This window comes from Budorcas taxicolor, chromosome 9 (genome assembly GCF_023091745.1).
Source record: "Budorcas taxicolor isolate Tak-1 chromosome 9, Takin1.1, whole genome shotgun sequence".
Classification (NCBI taxonomy): Eukaryota; Metazoa; Chordata; class Mammalia; order Artiodactyla; family Bovidae; genus Budorcas; species Budorcas taxicolor.
Window position 1 is genome coordinate 31,411,515 of NC_068918.1, and position 22,003 is coordinate 31,433,517.

General features: G+C 42.7%; 1 protein-coding gene across 1 annotated transcript in view; it reads left to right on the top strand.

The window, feature by feature from the left end:
• SLC22A16 (solute carrier family 22 member 16) overlaps positions 1-15,783 on the top strand; it is a 33,269-nt gene extending 17,486 nt beyond the window's left edge. Inside the window, exons 5-8 of the mRNA XM_052645557.1 lie at positions 1,154-1,281; positions 3,657-3,766; positions 5,057-5,156; positions 15,415-15,783. Coding sequence (XP_052501517.1) covers positions 1,154-1,281; positions 3,657-3,766; positions 5,057-5,156; positions 15,415-15,612 — 536 coding nt within the window. The 3' untranslated portion in view covers positions 15,613-15,783. The remainder of the gene's footprint in view (positions 1-1,153; positions 1,282-3,656; positions 3,767-5,056; positions 5,157-15,414) is intronic.
• The last annotated feature ends 6,220 nt before the right edge of the window (positions 15,784-22,003 follow it).

The following is a 22,003-nucleotide window of genomic DNA, read 5'->3' on the forward strand; positions in this document are numbered from 1 at the left end:
CTGGCATGCTGCAATTCATGGGGTTGCAAAGAGTTGGACACGACTGAGTGACTGAACTGAACTGAACTGAACTGAAGAGAAGGGAGACTCGTCTCTCCAGCAGGGCTCAGAATGTTATGTTTTGTCTTTGTCCAGCCTTTTTTTTTCTGAGCAGCTGCAGCAGAGTTTAATTTCTGATGTACTGCTAAGAATGTTAACTCAGGAAATATGTATCCACCTGCAGTGATATGTTCCCAAAACCACAGAAGACATGTAGACCCAGACCTGCCAGGCCAGGTGCTAATAGCATTCTGTAGTTAAACAGGCAAGTGCACACCAGTCCTCAAAGGCAGTGATGGGTAGCGTCCTGAGGTTAGGCAAGCTGCAGAGGGTCGAAAGAAGAGACCTTTCACTTACGTGGACGATCTAGGCTAATAAGCAGTGACAGTTTCTCAGAGGCTACTGGGTTTGCTCAGTTTTGCTGAGAAATCTTGCTTGCTCCTTGTTGCATTCTGGGTGATAGATGTAAAGCTTTTTGGTTCTGGATCTAAGATTTAAACTTCGGTTCTTCAATGGAAGGGCTTTTAAGTCAGTTCCAGACTTTGTTTTTTGTTGAGGGGGAGTTAAAGGAGATCCAAGACAAGGTCCTTGCTCAGTGGGGGATTCATAGTAGCTTAACTTTTAGGTTTAAAATCCATCAAACAATTATCATTACTATGGACCTAGATGCACTGAGTTTTCTACCTTAATTTCTAAGTTCGAAGTTACTGATACAAACATTTCCCCATAGTTCTGTCAAGCAGAAGCCAAAGATCAGAAAAGATCAGTGTTGTCTATTAATTTATGTATCTGTTCATTCCACCAGCCTGCCCTCCAGGCACTGTGCTGTGTGTCCTGGGAGCTTCCAGCCTCACTGGGGATTAAGATTCTGAGGAGAGATGATAAGTGCTAAGCAGATTATGTGAGCATTAGTGCACATCTCAGTAAACATTCTCCCCACTCCAGTGAGTTTAAAAGTCACAGGCCTTCTGCCTCTTAGGCAGTTGTTAGATAGTTCTTAGAAGTCCGTGAGATCAGAGAGAGGGCTGACCATTCCACTGGGTTAGAAGGCGGGGTCCCCCTGTTCAGCTGGATGCTCTGGCTTATAGAGATGTGTCCTTTTGCTCCATGACAGGGGTAGTGGAAATTCCTGCCTATGTCTTTGTGTGCTTGGGGATGGACCGTGTGGGGAGAAGAAACATTCTGATTTTCTCCCTTCTGTCAAGCGCAGTGACCAATGGTGTGATTATGGTGATCCCCAAGGTGAGTTCTTTTATGTTTTACTTAGGGAATGGTTAGGTATACTGTGACAGTTTGATGGGGGCATTTTCCTTATGAATACGAAGATGAAATAAGACATAGGGATAGATTATATTCATAATATTTTAAATGTTTTCTTAAAAAAACCCATTCCTTCTCTGTTATAATAAATAGTAAAAATTTAAGGGAAAAAGAAATGTGGGAGGTGGGGGCGAAGCCCAAAATCCCACTTCTCAGAGATGGTCAGTGTTGTACTGTGTAAACACAGTAATCTTGAGTGAGGAGAGTAGATTGCACTTTCCAGTGAGTATCATCATCTTAAACTTTTATTCATTCATAAAAGTTCTATCCGGCATCTAGTATGTGCCAGGTTCTTTTCTAGGTACTGAAGACGTGCAGTAAGTCAAGTTTCTCTGAGTAAAATGAAGAAAAACAAAATTGAATGAGGGATGGAGAGTGACTGTGTTTGGAGGGGGAATGCACATGTGTACTGTTACTTTACCCAAGGTGGTTGAGGATGGTGTGCCTCTCAGAGAGTGTGACATTTGGTCAGAAATCTGAAGGAGCAAGGGAGTCATGGGGACAGATGAAAGATACTATGAGTCTTATGTTCAAAATTGTTCCAGTTTAAACAGTCTTATTTTTCACTGTGGTAGGTTAGTAGTTTCCAATTTCTATTGTGCATGTATTTCCCAAGAATTTTGTTTCTAAGAATGCAATTTCTTAGTGAGAAACAGTGCCATAAACCACTGAAATGACTTCCTCATTCCTGTATTTTGGCAAACTCTTTGGCCTAGGATACCTCTTGCACCCAGAAGAACTCTTCCTTTTTTCACCTCAAATGTTTCATTCTCAATATAGAAAATACAGTCACTGTAACAATACTTTAAAATAATTTATATTTTATACTTATAGTGATTTTATAATTATAAAGCAATAGTATCTCAACATTTAGATCAAGGCATTTTAAGTTTTGTATATTGTTTGAAATCTAATTTCAAACAATTGTTTGAAAGCTAAGCAGTGACTTCCTTTTATGCTTCACTTAATTATCAGTGAATAATTGGTGAATCAAATGTTTTATGGATTGAAATTTCCAGGTGATTGATACATGCAACTGATTCACATTAGTTAAAATTACTTAAGACTTGGAGGTCTCTGCCACTTTGAAGGAGCTTCATCCATACCTTTTTTGCATGTGTTTTTAAGTAGCTTGCAGTTCTATTAGTTGAGTTGATGGCAATTGTCTTTGAGCCAGTGAGGATTTAGGGGAACCCTGGCCACCTCATGCGAAGAGTTGACTCATTGGAAAAGACCCTGATACTGGGAGGGATTGGAGGCAGGAGGAGAAAGGGACGACAGAGGATGAGATGGCTGGATGGCATCACTGACTCGATGGCATCACAGACTCGATGGACATGAGTCTGAGTGAACTGCGGGAGTTGGTGATGGACAGGGAGGCCTGGCGTGCTGCGATTCATGGGGTTGCAAAGAGTTGGACACGACTGAGCGACTGAACTGAACTGAACTGAACTGAGAGCTTTTCACCTCTACAGTGGTTAAGCCCCAGCAGTAATGCGGAAGACTGGAAAAGTGGCTGATGGCACTTCTAGAAATAGAGTACTAACCCCTAATCACAAAAATTCCCTCTCTAATAAAACTTCTCTCCAAATGGTAACGTCAACACAATACAATTTTTCTGAGTTCCAGTAATTCATTCAGCAAACACTGAATGCAAAGTAATGAAGGTGATGGGTGACACTGGCTGCCTTAATACAGGCACCCCCAAATCTCAGTAACTTCACATCATAGACATTTATTTCTTGCTCACAGAAAGTTTGAGGTGGCTCTTTGCTGGTGGGTGTAGGGGTGGTGAAGGGGGTGTTTGGCTCCCTGGAGTCACTCAGGGACGCAAGTTGACAGAGGTGCTGCCACCCCTAATGCATGAACTCCACGGTCACCTGGGTCTCAACACCCAGCTGGCAGACAAGGGAGGAGAGAAAAGATGGACTATGAGACGTCTCTGAGAACTACTACAGGAAGTAGAATACATCAAGGATGACCGCAGAAGCTATCTGGGAGGGTCTTATTCCACAGTGTCTCTTCCCAAATGTCTCTTCTTAGTTGGTAATTTGATATCTCCTAGGAGAGGAAACACTGTAAAACTTTTCTCTAAATCTCATAAAGAGGGAAAGCTTTTGCAGACCATGGGCAGAATTTACAAAATAGATTCAAACAAAAATGAAACTTACTGTTCTGAAAGACACTGGAGGATTAGAAAGTTTTAAGTAATAATTTTAAGGATTTTCTCTTTTTCTTTTAAAAATATTACTTGATGACAAAATGATGGTCTATTTTGCCAATATATACATTTTCAGGAATACCATTTTTGGCTAGTGGTGGCAACTATGGCTGGAAAATTTTTCATAGGGGCAGCATTTGGCCTTATATACCTTTATACAGCGGAGCTGTATCCAACCATTGTAAGGTAAGAGTTACTTATTTTTGTGTTGTTTTCTTATTATCTTTCACTTGTGTGTCATAGCCTTACATTTAGTCTCTGAGTATAAATGCCTTCTTTTTGAGGAAGTATAGGAACTCCGAGGTGTGGGAAGATTACATGATGATGCTAATTCTGAATCAGAGGCTTTGTCTATACGTCGTTAGCAAGGATATTAGAGAATTTGTTTTGAAATAGTGCTGTATTGTCCTAAAACCATTTTAAATCTCAAACACGATTGACTTACACCGACTCAGGGCTAATGTTCTAAGGATGTGTCTCTTGACGTCCTGGGGCATGACAAAACACCGCAGATTGAGGGCTTCAAACAATAGGAGTGTGTTTTCTCATGGTTGTGAAGATTAGAAGTCTGAGATCAAGGAGTCTGGCATGTTTGGTTTCTCCCGGGGCCTCTCTCCTAGGCTTAATAAGCGATACTTATTCATGTTGAAGGGCTTCCCTGGTGGCTGCCTGCAATACGGGAGACCTAGGTTTGATCCCTAGGTTGCCCTGGAGGAGGGCCTGGCAACCCACTCCAGTATTCTTGCCTGAAGAATCCCCATGGCAGAGGTGCATGGTGGGCTACAGTCCATGGGGTTGCAAAGAATCGGATATGACTGAGTGAGTAAGCACAGCACACTCATGTTGGAAGCACATTCTTCGCTTCCTGCTAGAGATTCTGTAAGGTTTCTGTAAATAAGTTTTAAAGGAGAGTATATTAAGATGCTGCTTGACTTTAAAAAATTGAAATAGAGTGATCCATAGATATAAATCTTTTGGTTTCCCAAATCCCCACTTCCTATTCTAAATAAACTTCAGCTGTAGAAGACTGATGTTATCCTCAATGTTAGACTGAATGAGTATCGTAAGAGCTTCATCTGCATAGCTGATGAAGACTGATTTACCTTTCTTTTGTCCTGAATTATCTGCGTGTTTGTAGACACTGATATTTCACAGAATGTGAATATAAATCATGAACCTGTGTGCTTAGTTGTTCAGCTGTGTCCGACTCTGTGACCTCATGGACTGTAGCCTGGCAGGCTTCTCTGTCCATGGGATTTTCCAGGCAAGGATACTGGAGTAGGTTGCCATTTCCTCCTCCAGGGGAAATCATGAACAATTACTGAAAAATTAAAGTTAATTTCCAAGTATGTTAAGCTGACGTAAGTTTTAGTATTTATTCTCTGTGGGGAGGGTGGACGGGGACCTGGGCAGCTGTTCCCTCAATGTCCCTGTCTTCTGTTCCTGCTGCTGTCCTAATTTTCTCTGTGTTTCCAGGTCGCTGGCTGTGGGGAGTGGCAGCACGGTGGGCCGTGTGGGAAGCATTGTGGCCCCGCTGTGCATTTATCTCTCCAGCATTTGGATCTTCATGCCACAGGTGTTCATCAATTTATAGAACTTGACTGAGATAGTGGTGAGGCAGAGCAGCTGATTGCCTTCTATATTTTGATTTATTAGGCTCCAGTTTATAATTTGGTTTGGGGATTTCTAGCATTCTTGTTAATAGCTCATCAGTTGTTAAGTAGGGTGGTGGTTGCTGTTTCTCTTGTTTGTTGATTGCCTTCCCCCCTCTCCCCACTGTCAGCGGTTAATTGCAACTTGATCAGCTCAAGTAGGTCCTCTCCTCAGCACATCATGAAGCCAGGAGCTCTGGTTTCTGGTCTCTGAGCCTGTGCTCCTCCATCGGGATCTGCCGGCTGCCTCCCACCCCCAGCCTTTGTGATGTCTGATCAAGGCCAGTTCTGGAGGCTGCTGCTCCTGGAAGAATCTGGTGGTATCTGGTGGAAAGGTGTAGGGGTGTGTGGTTCGCAGCTTCTCTGAAACTTGAGGGGCTCTTCATGGGCGGGGCTGCCTGTGTGCCTCCTGCGGGTGTTGGCAGTGTGAGCTGTTCGCCTGTTGATGAAGCCTGAGGGCACTTTTGCTCAGTTTGCAGATTTCCTTCTGGCCTGGCTGTGAGTTTGGGAAGGCATACGGAGCACTGTTACACAACTGGGGCAGGAGGAAGATGGGTGATGGGAGGTGGGGGGCAGGGAGGTGGGGATGGTGGGGGTGGCTGGAGGTGCTGCAGTGACTCACGGGGAGCCCCAGGAGTGCTGGCCCTCTCCCTCCTCCTCCAGGCTCCCTTTTTGGAACCTCCTGCTTGGAGCTCTCTCTAGGCTGTTTGTTCTCTGTCGTCTCTTTTTCTGATTGCCTCACTCTCCAAGAGCCCTCCTGGCTGTCTTTCCAGATCGCTGTGTGGATAACTGCTCCTGAGTGCTGACTTGACTTCCAAGCTGCAGTCTCACTAGCCCTGTGGATATCCTCCCTGAGCATCTTATAACTTCACCAATTCCCAAACCCAGCTGGTTTATGTTCCCTCCTCCTTCTGTCTCCACCGTGGGGTGGGAGTCCTTGGCCTCCCACATGACACTGGAACGCCAGCTTTTATTCCCCCTCAACCTCCGCTCTTCTCAATCCACGACACCAAATCCTCCTCACTCAAAACCTCCCTATTCACCTGCTTCCAGTCCAGCTCCTCGTCACTGCCTGCCTCCCAGGTTCCCTCCCCTCACTCTACCCCCACCTCACCCCCAACCCCACTCCATCAGGGTTGTTTGCTGAACCTACAGCTCCAGTCCAGCTGCCCCTCACCTTCAGAACAAACCCCAGCTCTGCTTGATCCTCATATCCTTTCCAGATTGACCCCTCCCCATCTTCCCTGTTTTGTTTCTTCACACACTTCCTGCGCCTTTCACACCCACCCTGCTCTCACTGATACCCTGCACCACCTCCTCTGCTGGAACATCCCCTCTGCAGAGAATGCTTCTTGCCCACCTCCCCCAAGCTTTCATGTACCTTTTTTTTCCTTAAGAGAAAGAGACCCCTTTTCCTCAGACTTTCTGCAACAATACATGTTAAAACCAGGAAAACTGATGGGGCTAATTGACTAAACCAGGACCCCCTCCTGTGGAAGAGGGAGGGACAGGCTTCTGGGGTGCAAGCAGTGTTTCCTTGTGGGTGATCAAGACCATGATAATTATTTCTTTTCTTTTCAAACTTTAAACTTTTGTATTAGGGTATAGCCTATTAACAATGTTATGGTAGTTTCAGGTGAACAGCGAAGGGACTCTGCGTACATATATGTGTATCCATTCTCCCCCAAAACCCCCTCTCATCCAGGCTGCTTCATAACATTGAGAAGAGTTCTATGTGCCGTACGATAGGTCCTTGCTGGTTATCCATTTTAAATATAGCAATGTGTACTATCAGTTCAGTTCAGTTCAGTCGTTCAGTCGTATCTGACTCTTTGCGACCCCATGAATCGCAGCATGCCAGGCCTCCCTGTCCATCACCAACTCCCAGAGTTCACTCAAACTCACGTCCATCGAGTTGGTGATGCCATCCAGCCATCTCATCCTCTGGCGTCCCCTTCTCCTCCTGCCCCCAATCCCTCCCAGCATCAGAGTCTTTTCCAATGAGTCAGCTCTTCGCATGAGGTGGCCAAGTACTGGAGTTTCAGCTTTAGCATCATTCCTTCCAAAGAATACCCAGGACTGATCTCCTTTAGGATGGACCGGTTGGATCTCCTTGCAGTCCAAGGGACTCTCAAGAGTCTTCTCCAACACCACAGTTCAAAAGCATCAATTTTTCGGCACTCAGCTTTCTTCACAGTCCAGCTCTCACATCCATACATGATCACTGGAAAAACCATAGCCTTGACTAGATGGACCTTTGTTGGCAAAGCAATGTCTCTGCTTTTTAATATGCTATCTAGGTTGGTCATAACTTTCCTTCCAACGAGTAAGCATCTTTTAATTTCATGGCTGCAATCACCATCTGCAGTGATTTTGGAGCCCCCAAAAATAAAGTCAGCCACTGTTTCCACTTATTTCTTAAACTGTACATTTGTTTTATGCATTTAAAACTTATATTTATGGTAGATAGGTAGATAGATATAGACCTTTTTTTTTTTTTCCTTTTTAAGAAGTAAATCCAAGAACCGTTAGGACCCAGGCTGCCTCAGAAGCTGGCAGTGCATCTGGGTCAGAACCGTGAAGGGCTCCCAGAACTGGAAGATGCATTATGGCTGCAATTTCTCTCCAGTACTCCTATGAGGTCCCTTTCACAGCATCTTCCCAGGTTTGCCGGAGAGCATTTTCCTGGATGATGGTGTCCTGGAGCTTTAAGTGGCTGTGACTTACACAGCTGGGGAGCTGAGACCAGAACTGGACCCACTTGCCTCATTTCCAGTTTGTCCTCCTGCTCTGACTCTGCTGGATGACTAGTGGGGGCCGAATGCTCTGGGGGTATAGATGAGGCAGCCCCTGTGTATTGATAGCTTTTAAGACATGGAGCAAACCCCACTTCTTCAGGAAGGCCACCCAGACCCAGTGACCCAATCTCCCTCTTTCCCAGGTCTGCATAGCGTTTTGTGTGTACCCTTTCCACAGCCTGCTGTGGCAGTCTGGCTGTAACATTTGCACATGTCTTTGTCTCCCAGTTAAACCGTTGAACTCTTGCAGAACAGGGCATTTTCTATCACCAAAATTGGGTCCAGTAAAACATTTCTCTTACTTTGTGTGCCATTCATGTTATAATTTATAATATTTAACATTTTAAATCAGATACACTGGCTTTTATAATTTAGATTTGCTCTAAGCAACAATAACAGTGAAATCATGGGTGTTGTACTAGTTACATGGAGAAGGAAATGGCAAATCACTCCAGTATTCTTGCCTGGGAAATCCCATGGACAAGGGAGTCTGGTGGGCTACAGTCCATGGGGTTGCAAAGGGTCAGATACTATTGAGCAACTAACACACATGCACACTAGTTATATGTCTTATACACTAGCAAAATCCTACAAGTAATAAATTGTTTGAGATGACCTTAAAAAAAAAATCACTGTGCACCCACAGGTGGTATGCGTCTGCTTTTTGGGAATCATTGGTTCAATGTGTTTCTCTCTTATGTCCCAGCAACAGGCACCCAGTCAAGTGTGCTTAATTGGGGGAGTTGGGTCTGGCCTACACAAGAAAAGATTTTTGAGAGCTCACTATTCTTTTTTAGGGCATGGACTTTTCCAGAAGCATCTCCTTTGTGCTAGAACTTTCAGTTCAGTTCAGTTCAGTCACTCAGTCATGTCTGACTCTGTGACCCCATGAACCACAGCACACCAGGCTTGCCTGTCCATCATCAACTCCTGGGGTTCACCCAAACCCATGTCCATTGAGTTGGTGATGCCATCCAGCCATCTCATCCTCTGTCATCTCCTTCTCCTCCTGCCCTCAATCTTTCTCAGCATCAGGGTCTTTTCAAGTGAATCAGCTCTTCACATCAGGTGGCCAAAATACTGGAGTTTCAACTTCAACATCAGTCCTTCCAATGGACACCCAAGACTGATCTCCTTTAGGATGGACTGGTTGGATCTCCTTGCAGTTCAAGGGACTCTCAAGAGTCTTCTCCAACACCACAGTTCAAAAGCATCAATTCTGCAGCACTCAGCTTTCTTTACAGTCCAACTCTCACATCCATACATGACCAAAGGAAAAACCATAGCCTTGACTAGATGGACCTTTGTTGACAAAGTAATGTCTCTGCTTTTTAATATGCTGTCTAGGTTGGTCACAACTTTCCTTCAAAGGAGTAAGCATCTTTTAATTTCATGGCTGCAGTCACCATCTGCAGTGATTTTGGAGCCCCCCAAAATAAAGTCAGCCACTGTTTCTCCACCTATAGCCATGAAGTGATGGGACCAGATGCCATAATCTTCATTTTCTGAATGTTGAGCTTTAAGCTAACTTTTTCACTCTCCTCTTTCATTTTCTTCAAGAGGCTCTTTAGTTCTTCACTTTCTGCCATAAGGGTGGTGTCATCTGCATATCTGAGGTTATTGATATTTCTCCCAGCAATCTTGATTCCAGCTTGTGCTTCATCCAGCCCAGCGTTTCTCATGATGTACTCTGCACAGAAGTTAAATAAGCAAGGTGACAATATACAGCCTCGACTTACTCCTTTTCCTATTTGGAACCAGTCTGTTGTTCCATGTCCAGTTCTAATTGTTGCTTCCTGACCTGCATACAGGTTTCTCAAGAGGCAGGTGAGGTGGTCTGGTATTCCCATCTCTTTCAGAATTTTCCACAGTTTATTGTGATCCACACAGTCAAAAGCTTTGGCATAGTCAATAAAGCAGAAGTAGACGTTTTTCTGGAACTCTCTTGCTTTTTCTGTGATCCAGTGGATGTTGGCAATTTGATCTGTAGTTCCTCTGCCTTTTCTAAAACCAGCTTGAACATATGGAAGTTCATGGTTCATGTATTGCTGAAGCCTGGCTTGGAGAATTTTGAGCATTGCTTTACTAGCATGTGAGATGAGTTCAATTGTGCGGTAGTTTGAGCATTTTTTGGTATTGCCTTTCTTTGGGATTGGAATGAAAACTGACCTTTTCTAGTCCTGTGGCCACTGCTGAGTTTTCCAAATTTGCTGACATATTGAATGCAGCACTTTCACAGCATCATCCTTTAGGATTTGAAATAGCTCAACTGGAATTCCATCACCTTCGCAAGCTTTGTTCGTAGTGATGCTTCCTAAGGCCCACTTGACTTCACATTCCAGGATGTCTGGCTCTAGGTGAGTGATCACACCTTCGTGATTATCTGGGTCATGAAGATCTTTTTTGTACAGTTCTTCTGTGTATTCTTGCCACCTCTTCTTTATATCTTCTGCTTCTGTTAGGTCCATACCATTTCTGCCCTTTATTGAGCTCATCTTTGCATGAAATGTTCCCTTAGTATCTATAATTTTCTTGAAGAGATCTCTAGTCTTTCCCATTCTATTGTTTTCCTCTATTTCTTTTCATTGATCACTGAGGAAGGCTTTCTCATCTCTTGCTATTCTTTGGAACTCTGCATTCAGATGCTTATATCTTTCCTTTTCTCCTTTGCTTTTCGCTTCTCTTCTTTATGTTCCTCATTAATAGAAGATGAAAGTGGAAAAAGTGTTTTTTAAAAAAAAGCCAAGACACACAGAAGAAGATAGATAAATCTATAAAAGCAAACTGGTATAAAGTCACTAAAACCAAATAAAGATTTTTTTAAGGTTATCCATAAAGATCCATTACAGACTACAAAGTTAAAAGGGGTTTTTAATTTTATATAACAGCTACTCTAATAGTGCTTGTTATATGACAAGCTCTCTTTTACTTGCTTTACGAAAAGCAGTCTTCATAGAATGTTGTTTTTGTTCAGTTGCTCAGTTGTGTCCAACTCTTTGGGACCTCATGGACTGCAGTACACCGGGTTTCCCTGTCCTTCACTACCTCCCGGAGTTTGCTCAAACTCATGTCCACTGAGTCAGTGATACCATCCAACCATCTTTTCCTCTGTAGCCTACTTCTTCTCCTGCCCTCAAGCTTTCCCAGCATCAGGGTCTTTTCCATTCATAGAATGTAGGTGCTGTTTTTGCTATCAGTATTAAATGACATGTTCTGTGCTGTGCTTAGTCACTTAGTCATGTCTGACTCTTTGTGACTCCATGGACTATAGCCCGCCAGGCTCCTCTGTCCATGGGGATTCTCCAGGCAAGAATACTGGAGTGGGTTGCCATGCCCTCCTCCAGAGGATCTTCCCAACCCAGGGATCGAACCCATGTCTCTTACATTGTAGGTGGATTCTTTACCGTCTGAGCCACCAGGGAAGCCCTTAAATGACATACTTGGGTTCAAATCCAAATACCATGCCTTTTTCGTAGGTTAAACAAACAGTCCTAAAGGGGATGCAGAGAAACAAATTCTTCCACCTTGACCCTCATCCCCCCTTCCCTGGGACCACCTCTGTCATCCGGGTCTTGTGTGTATTTGCAAAAATATTCTGTGAATGTGCTTCCTTTGGAAGTAGCAGATGTTGCTTATTATTTTTAATGAGTAAAAAAATAAATTATTAAATTTCTCATTAAGCTTATTTATGGATGTTAAACTGCCCAGGGAGCCAGTATTTTCCTTTTGAGGACTAGACATAATTGTCTAGAAGATAAGTTTGTATTTTCTCTTTCTAAAAGAACCGCATGAGCATCATTCCTTCTGTTGCTTTTATTTTCAACCATTATTTTTTAGTAATCTAAGGAAAAAAGTGGACATCTAATTCACATAATCTTTGTATTCGTGAACTCATTTGGCAAAGGTTGAGTGTTGATTTTGAATTAGGCGATAAGGAGCAGGGATGAAAGAGACAGCATTTGTCCTGAAAGATGTCCAGACCGGTGTGGAAGGTAGAGGTCCCAGAGAAGAGGGCTGGGGTAGGGAATGTTGGGGTTATGGGGTTGCAGGAGAGGGCTACCAACCCAGCTAGGGCCAGAGGAGAAGTTTCCTGCAGGAGGGGCCTTTCATCTGTGTCTGGAGGGGCTGGTGAGAGTCAGCCAGGTGGAAGAGAAGATAAGGGAATTCCATGCAGAGGTAACAGAAAGGCGAAAACTTAGAGGGGAAAAGAAACATGGCCAGTTTGGATCGGGGTGCTGGCATTGCTGCTAACACCCAGGGTGGGTTGTGGGTGTCAGGAGGTAAGGGTGAAAGGATGCAGGGATCTCAAAGGAGGTCAGAATATCAGACTAAAGGCAGGTTGGAGCAGACAGGATGGAAAAGTGTTACCCTCTGGACCCGTGACAAGTTGGGTATGGTGGAGGGGGGCAGCAGGAGGGGTGGAAGGTTGTTCTCAGGGCTGTAGGGGACTCTAGGAGGAGCAATCAGGCTGAGGTGGGGAGGAACAGTGCACTTGAATTTGGGTGAGGAGTGGGAGGTGCCTGCTTGATGGCTGGAGACGGGGCAGCCGGGTGGGGGCCGGGGGAGGCTGGTGCCTTTACAGGTTTGGAACTCCGAGGGGCACAGGCTTGAGAGTCAGCTAATGAAGGGTGAGGGGAAAGGGAGGGGGACTGAAGAGCAGAAGCCTGGAAACAGTGGCGTTTAGCGCCTGATGGGAAGAGGGGTTCAGGGCAGAAACTGAGGGGGCAGCAGGGGAGGTGACCAGGACCCCAAAGGAGGTGGGGAGGCGAGGAAGGCAGAACAGGCAAACGGCCGGCAGGTTTGGCAGCTAGGAATCTGGCCTGGGAAGAAGCGTCCATGGGCATTGGGAGAGGGCCATGCTGCTGGGGGGCGGGGGAGGCGGGGGCGGGCAGCATGGAAGGAGAAGCAGGGACTGCTGCGGAGAAGATGGGCGGGGGCTGCAGTGGATGTGGGCTGAGGCGGAGAGTCTCTTGCTTGTTTCGGAAGATAGAGAGCAGTAATGGCAGCTACCGTTTATTGGCTCCTCAACTGTCACTGTTTGAAGTGCCCTACATGTGTTATTTAATTTAATCCTTTCAACAGTCCTTTGGGGGCAGGTAGTACTATTATTTCCATTTTGCAGATAAGGAAACTGAGGAGCAAAAAAATTAAGTCACCTGCCCAGGGCCACACAGGTAGCAAGTACAAGTTCCCTGGCAGAGTGGGTACAGAGATTGTAAGAGGCTCAAGAAATTTATTTTTATTGAGGGAAACTAGCCAGTGGAAAGGAAAAGATCAAAAGTTTGTGAGAAAGAAGGGAGATCTATTGATGCAGGAAGACCCCACCCCTCCACAGCCCAGCCCCAGGAGAAGGTGAGAGGAGACAAAGGCTCCTCCTGGCCAGGGGGAGGGAGAGGTGGGATGGAGGGGGTTGTTGGGGTGCTTGTGTGGGGTAGCGAGGACTGGCCAAGGGGGTGGAGGACCTGCTTGGAGTGAAAGGAGAGATGCAAGGTTCTGAGTTTATTCAGTGCCTGGCTATTCTCACTACTCACTACTACGCTTGCTCCTTGGAAGAAAAGTTATGACCAACCTAGACAGCATATTGAAAAGCAGAGACATTACTTTGCCAACAAAGGCCCATCTAGTCAAAGCTATGGTTTTTCCAGTGGTCATGTATAGATATGAGAGTTGGACTATAAAGAAAGCTGAGTGCTGAAGAATTGATGCTTTTGAACTAAGGTGTTGGAGAAGACTCTTGACAGTCCTGTGGGCTGCAAGGGGATCCAACCAGTCCATCCTAAAGGAGATCAGTCTTGGGTGTCCATTGGAAGGACTGATGTTGAAGCTGAAACTCCAATACTTTGGCCACCTGATGCAAAGAGCTGACTCATTTGAAAAGACCCTGCTACTGGGAAAGATTGAAGGCAGGGGGAGAAGGGGACAACAGAGGATGAGATGGCTGGATGACATCACCGACTCAATGGACATGAGTTTGAGTAAACTCTGGGAGTTGGTGATGGACAGGGAGGCCTGGCATGCTGCAGTCCATGGGGTCACAAAGAGTCAGACACAGCTGAGTGACTGAACTGAACTGATTCTCACTACCAAGTTAAAAAAGAAAATCCACTCTTGTCTTAAATTGTCCATTTGATTCTATTTCTTGTTTAGACTTGTTCAGTGTTTTTCAGACCCTGACAGAGGTCTCTCTTGGGATTTCTACGTCCTTTGCAATATCACTTTAAATTCTGTTACTGTTTCTTGGCTTACTCATGCATTTCTGGAATTAGGTTATCAGTGTTTTGCAAAACAAGTCAAGAACTGTCTTCCCAGGTCACATCTGTACTTGATGTGGCCTCACGTCATGTCTCAGTTTGCACTGTACCTCAGAGACTATAAAAGCACCAAATATGCAGATTTATCAGAAAGCCCATGCCTTAATTTATTTTTATGGGCTCTTCTCAGTACTTTTTGCTAAAGGAGTTTAAATTATGCAAAGACAAAGTTTCTACAGACTATATTCAGATTTAGTTCTAAAACCCACCCATATATTCATAGTGATCAACAGAGAAGAGATATGCAGACTTTAGTTTTTTAATGTGATTTGCATTTTTGAAAGCAAACACCTTGATGGTAATCTAAAAGTTTACCTTTCATGTGTCAAAACCTGGAAGGTAAAGAAATACTGAATTTTTATAGGAAATCACTTGGAAACTGTCGTTCCCCCCACACAAAGTAGCAGCTAGTTTCCATTGCCTCTGTTTTGTTTCCCCCTAAATGCTGCAGATTTTGGTTCATTGAACTGTTCATTCGTGCATGCATGCATTTATTCAGTCCCCACCATTTACTGAATGCTGATAGCATGTCCATTATTGGGGGCAGGAGCAGGGTTGACTAAGACAGTCCCTGACCATCAGGTCCAAAGCCAAGATGCTGGGCTCTCCCACGAGACTCTGGAGCCTGGCAAGACAGGGCAGGGAGTTTTTTTTTTTTTTCTTCAGTGTAGCTCCTAGGACTGTGCCTCAGTTCAGTTCAGTTCAGTCACTCAGTCATGTCTGACTCTTTGCAACCCCATGAATTGCAGCTCGCCAGGCCTCCCTGTCCATCACCAGCTCCTGGAGTTCACTCAGACTCACGTCTGTCGAGTCACCTACAAGAGTAATAATGCAGGCAGTAACTGGGATTTATTGAGTAGGTGCTCCACGGTGGTTGATGAATGATCAGATTAAGCTTAGTCAACTAATTAAAAGTAACCCAAAAAGTCTTACTACTGAGAAACAAAAATGCCAGCTGTTATGTCAATTTCAGTTCTATTGCCCTCTGAACAAGGTTCAGAAATGATTATTGTCTGAAGGGTACATTTCTTTCTCGATGTGTCACTTTTGTTTTTTTTTTTGCTTCCTTCTAGTTGCTTGTTGGGACTTTGGCCTTAGTGAGTGGAGTTCTAACATTCTTGCTTCCGGAAACCCTCAGGAGGCCTCTGACAACTACTTGGGAGGAGACTGAAAAAGAGAGCAGTTCAGGCAAATTACTTTCCACAACCAGTAATACTGTGTTAGAAAATGTCGCAGTGGAGAACTCTGAGGATTCTAGTCTTGATAAATAAACAGGCCAGAAGTGCTGTCCAGCACCCAAAATGTTGTTTAATGCTTTTGTGTTAGAGGAACATTATTCTCATCTCCTGCATGTCATGTATATGTGTCTTTGTAAAGTTTTTGTAAGAAAGTTTTGAAATGGTTGTTTTGTAAAAGTAGAAGAAATAAAACGCAAGATGAGAATTCTCTCTTTTTTTATACTGCTTTCTTATTGCCACAAAATATTTTTCCGTGTTTGTTCTTCTGAGTCACTAATTCTTGCAGGACTGAGGGACTGGTACACAGCTCCCTTCAGTACTGGGTCCCCCTCCCCCCAACACCTGGACTGTTGACTGGGAGGAGGGGGCATGTGAGAGTGTGTTTCTTTTGACAAAGCCACTTGCTGATTCTATTTATGATATTCCTTCCTCTCTTAGGAGAATCATAGCTCTAAATTCAAGTCTTTTTAAAAAATGTTCCATCAAAAAACACTTTAACTATAAAAACTGTAGTTATCTTGCTTTCCAGCACGCCGAGGGCTTGAATGTATGGACAAAGTACTTATGTTTGGTCTACTTAAGGGACTCACACTTGGTAGGGGCCAGGAGTGAGTTTTTTGTCTGAATTTCCTATTTTTCCTAAATTTACCGAATTCTCCCCATACATCTCATTCCTTGTGCATAGCTGTGGCATTTTGGTGTTGCAAAAGTATTGCAAATTTTTTTAACTTTGTAGATCATCTAGGAAATTGACATCTGGATGTGTCCAGATATAAAATATGTGTCCCAATATAAAATAATAAAATATAAAATATTTTAAAAATATTAAAATATAAATATTAAATATTATATAATATAAATGTTTAAATAAATATATTTAAATAATAAATAAATAAATAATAAATAAATAAATAAATAATAAATAAATAATAAATAAATATGTGTCCCAATATAAAATAATAAAATATAAAATATTTTAAAAAATATTAAAATATAAATATTAAAATATAAATATTAAATATTATATAATATAAATATTTAAATAAATATATTTAAATAATAAATATATAAATAAATAATAACAAATAAATAAATAATAATAAATAATAAATAATAATAAATAATAAATAATAAAAATAAATAAATAAATAATAAGTAAATATGTGTCCCAATATAAAATAATAAAATATAAAATATTTTTTAAAAATATTAAAATATAAATATTAAAATATAAATATTAAAATATAAAATATTTTAATAAAATATAAAATTTTTTTAACTTTGTAGATCATCTAGGAAATTGACATCTGGATGTGTCCAGATATAAAATATGTGTCCCAATATAAAATAATTTTTTAGTATTGTTACCTTTTAAAAATAATTTATAGAAAGGTTTTACTTTCTTTAAAGTAATAAATTTTGTTTCCTCAGCTTCACTTATATTTTGCAAAACAGTGTAAGATCCTAAACATTTCAACTGCAGAAATATGGCATATGGTATTATCTGTTATAGAAGTATGCATTCCATATAAGTTGCACATAGGTTTTGGGTATTTTCTTTACTTGGATTTCATCAGAAGTTCATTATTTATTTTTCTTTGCTCTTGAAATTTAGCTCTTGGATACATCTTATGTCCAGTATATTAAAATTAAGGAAGCATTAGTGTTATCTGTAGAGGCAAGTGAAAGAAAGATTAAGACAATTGTAAAGGAGTACGTCAAGGCTGTATATTGTCACCCTACTTATTTAACTTATATGCAGAGTACATCATGAGAACCGCTGGGCTGGAGGAAGCACAGGATGGAATCAAGATTGCTGGGAGAAATATCAGTAACCTCAGATATGCAGATGACACCACCCTTATGGCAGAAAGTGAAGAGGAACTAAAGAGCCTCTTGATGAAAGTGAAGGAGGAGAGTGAAAATGTTGGCTTCAAGCTCAACATTCAGAAAAGAAAGATCATGGCATCCAGTCCTATCACTTCATGGAAATAGATGCGGAAACAGTGGCTGACTTTATTTTGGGGGGCTCCAAAATCACTGCAGATGGTGACTGCAGCCATGAAATTAAAAGATGCTTACTCCTTGGAAAGAAAGTTATGACCAACCTAGACAGCGTATTAAAAAGGAGAGACATTACTTTGTCAACAAAGGTCCATCTAGTCAAGGCTATGGTTTTTCCTTTGGTCATGTATGGATGTGAGAGTTGGACTATAAAGAAATCTGAATGCAGAAGAATTGATGCTTTTGAGCTGTGGTGTTGGAGAAGACTCTTGAGAGTCCCTTGGACTGCAAGGAGATCCAACCAGTCCATTCTAAAGAAGATCAGTCCTGGGTGTTCATTGGAAGGACTGATCATGAAGCTGAAACTCCAATACTTTGGCCACCTGCTGTGAAGAGCTGACTCATTTGGAAAGACCCTGATGCTGGGAAAGATTGAGGGCAGGAGAAGAAGGGGACAACAGAGGATGAGATGGTTGGATGGCATTACTGACTCAATGGACATGGGTTTGGGTGGACTCCGGGAGTTGGTGATGGACAGGGAGGCCTGGCATGCTGGGGTTCCTGGGGTTGCAAAGAGTCAGACACCACTGAGCAACTGAACTGAACTGAAAGATACTGTAGCTTGAAAAAGGGATTTGACTTGAGTTATTTAGACTTTTTATATTAATTCAGTTCCCTGGATAATCACTCAATTCTTCACTTGGCCTTTCTGCTTGTAAAATAAGAATAAAAAACTTTTTTCCTTTTGTAAAAGAAAGGAAAAAAAAAAGGGTATGAGAAGAAAGGAGAAAGACATTTTAAAATCCTTTCTGTCATCTTATTTTGTCTCCCTTTCTTTTGTTCCTTCAAACTCAGCTTGTTCTCCTGTCATTTAGAGTTTTCATTTTAGTTAATATTTGATATTTTATTGACTTTCTTTTTATGTTCCGGGTTAGTTTGCTAGGTAAAGTACCATAGACAAGGTGATTTAAACAATGGAAACTTATTTCTCACAGTTTTAGCGGTTGGAACTCCAAGGTTAAGGTGTTGGCAAGGTAGATTTTGCTCTGAGGCTTCTTCTCTTAGCTTGCAGGCCGCCACCATCTTGCTGTGTGCTCCTATAACCTCTTTTGCTTACGCAGGGAAGAGTGACAGAGGGTGGTGGGGGAGATGAGAGAGCAGGTGTTTTGTTGCCCCTTCTTATAAGGGTACTAATCCCCACTCTCATGACCTCATTGAATTCTACATTTAGTCCATAATACTCATGTGTGTGTTTGGTGTATGCACACGAAGTCACTTCAGTGATGTCCGGCCCTGCGTCCCTATGGAATGTAGCCCCACCGGGCTCCTCTGTCCATGGGATTCTCCAGGCAAGAATACTGGAGTGGGTAGCCATGCCCTCCTCCAGGGGATCTTCCAGACCTAGGGATCGAACCTGTGGCTCCTGCACGTCCTGCATTGCAGGCAGATTCTTTACCTTTGAGCCACCAATGTCCAGTCAAAAAAAAAAAAAAAAAACCATCACATTTTGCACTGGCAGTGGAAGCAGGAGATATAGGCTTGGGACTCCCAGCCCAGTGATGGCAGTGACTGATCTCTAGGTAATTCCTCCTCCATTGATTCTACCAATCCTTCCTATACTTTTGTAACTAATGCCCCATATTAAATTTCTCCTTACTTGAAATATCTCAGAGTTTTATGTTTTCCTATTAAGTTGCTAATTATTTTCTACTGCTTATTGCTAACATAAAGGAAGGTGCTTGATTTTTGTATGTTACTGTCTCAACCTTCATAAAAAGTGTTATTAACTCCAAAGGAAAAGAAAAAATACAGCATAACAATTCACAAATATTAGTCATAGAGAAAGCCAAACACACTTTGTTCCTCTAGCATTTCTTAATATGTACAGCCTTCTGATTTTATACTTGAAAAAGAGTAATGTTGTATATCTGTAATAACGTGTGCTCAGTTGTGTCCGACTCTTTGTGACCCCATGGAGTGTAGCCCACCAGGCTCCTCTGTGCATGGGATTTTCCAGGCAAGAATACTGGAGTGGGTTGCCATTTCCTACTTTAGATATTGATAATCGTTGGAACCTGGTCATGTATGAGGCACATCACATCTATCTCTGGTTGTAAGCATTTCAAGGAGCACTTTACCACAGAATCGGAAAGCTCAGAGGAGAGCCCACATACTCGTAGGTAAACTTCAGGCAGGTGGCCTTGTTACCAGTGGAGGCATGTGGATAAAACACAAAACAAAGTAAACCTGGCCATCAGCCTTCTCACCTGGGCAAATCAATTTCTCTCTGCTTCAGTATTTTCATTAGAAAATTCAGGATCATATTAAAACATCACTTCTTTATCCACATATCTCCACTGCCCCTTACACTTCTTTGCCTGTTGAGGTCAAGTCGATACATGGACCACAGTTACGCTGAACTGGTAATAAGGTCACCAGAGATACTATATATTTACATCATTTAATGCCACACTGCACAGCCCAGATACTGTACTGTGCCGTTTCTCCACGCACTTTGTATGATTCCACCATGCTGTCAAGGAGAGTGTGGCGGGCGTCCTGTCCAGCCTTGGTCTTGGCCAGTCAGCATTTAGAGCCTGTCATGCTGTCCCTGTTCTGAATCAATTGTGTCCTACAATGTACATTTCTCCCTCGAGGACTCTGCAGTTTAGATGGTTCTGGTGGCGGTTTTGGCCCATAATAGCTGCAGTGAAGACTTGCGAGCTCAGTCACTTCAGTTGTGTCCAACTTTTTGCGACCCTGTGGACTGTAGCCCACCAGGTTCCTCTGTCCATGGGATTTTCCAGGCAAGAATACTGGAGTGGGGTGACATTTCCTTCTCCAGGAGATTTTCCCGACTGAGGGATTGAACCTGCATCTCCTGCATTGCAGACAGGTTCTTTACCCACTAAGCTGGGAAGCCTGCAGGGAAGATTTGCTGTGAGGCTAATAAAGCACAAAGACTTACTTACTTCCCTTACTTGCACACGCTTTTGAGAAAGACCTTAGCAATCATTTGGTCATAAATCTTGGTAAATTTTATAAATTTTGCAAAAGTAATATATAGTAACTGCGATCAGTGAAGACGGCTCTTTCCACTCTTTTCCTTCTGTAATAGGTCATCGCTATCAGACGGCATCAAAGTGTTGGCAGACATTTTTTTCTTTAATGATTTTGTGTATAGACATAAAAGAGAGCTTTTAAAACTGTAGAACTTCAGACCCCCTAAAAGCTGAATCTGTCCTCCTCCCCCCACCTCTCCAATCTTTGTTAAAAGCTATGTTGTTAGGTTTAAGTTCGTATTAAAAATATACTCTGAATGTATTTAATTGAATGGTCAGTTCTGAGGACTGACTTGTCCCCTTTTGATCACTCTTATCAAGTATTTACTTACCACATACTCAATACAAAGAGTTCATTCTATAAAATGGCAATATGCAAAGAGGGGTACCTAGATTCTTGTGGGTGGTTAAGAGAAACTTTTTTTATTTAAGATTGTGGATGCTGACTTAGAAGCCATGGTAACTATGGCTAACGATGGTTACTCCTCCAACTGAGTGCCTGGGAGTTGTAGTTGTTCATTCTTATCTGAATTTGTCAGAAGTCAGTAACGGCTGCTCATTTTATCTCTGAAGTCCACACTGCACCAGTATATAATGACAGTTTCTGTTTCCTAAAGTAACTCCATCCTCTTCATTCATTCCCTGCCTCTCCCTGAGCCCACCTACCCCATTAGGGACCAAATGCCAGAGATTTTCTTGGATGAACAGTTAAGTCTTAAAAATATTATTTATAAGGAAGAAAGAGTTCAATCATAGACTCTGCTTTCCTTCTGTGTCCAAGTCAAAGCTAAGCCAATGTATCAGAGGCTTCAGTCTCCCTAAACTCACCCCTTCCATGCTTTCCTGCCGTAATCTGCAGCCATACAAGGCTGAATCCCTGGTCCCATGAGCCTCATATCCTCAATAGCCTTCAAAGAATGGAAGTTCTCTCGGCTTAAAGGCCTTGATTTCCTGGCAAACTAACTCACCAGCAAGGCTAACGTGTCTCGAGCAGTGCAGGAGGAGCTGGTGGGCAGGGCGGGCCCCAACACACTGCACAGATAGAGCTCTGGGGACCTCCAGAGCCCAAAGTAAATTTGGGCTGAAAAACTCTTGGAGAGGAGTGTGAAGCTGACCTCACCTACAGTCTCAGGGAGATCACATCAACATCAGATCAACATCAACTCCTGGACCTCAGCCCCTTGGCATCCACACGTCTGTGAGTCTATCTCTGTTCTGTAGATAAGTTCATTTGTGTCGTGCTTTAGATTCCACACGCAAGTTATTTGTATGATGTTTGTCTTTTCCTGACTTTGTTGGGTATGATAATCTCTAGGTCAATCCATGTTGCTGCAGATGGTGTTATTTCATTCTTTGGT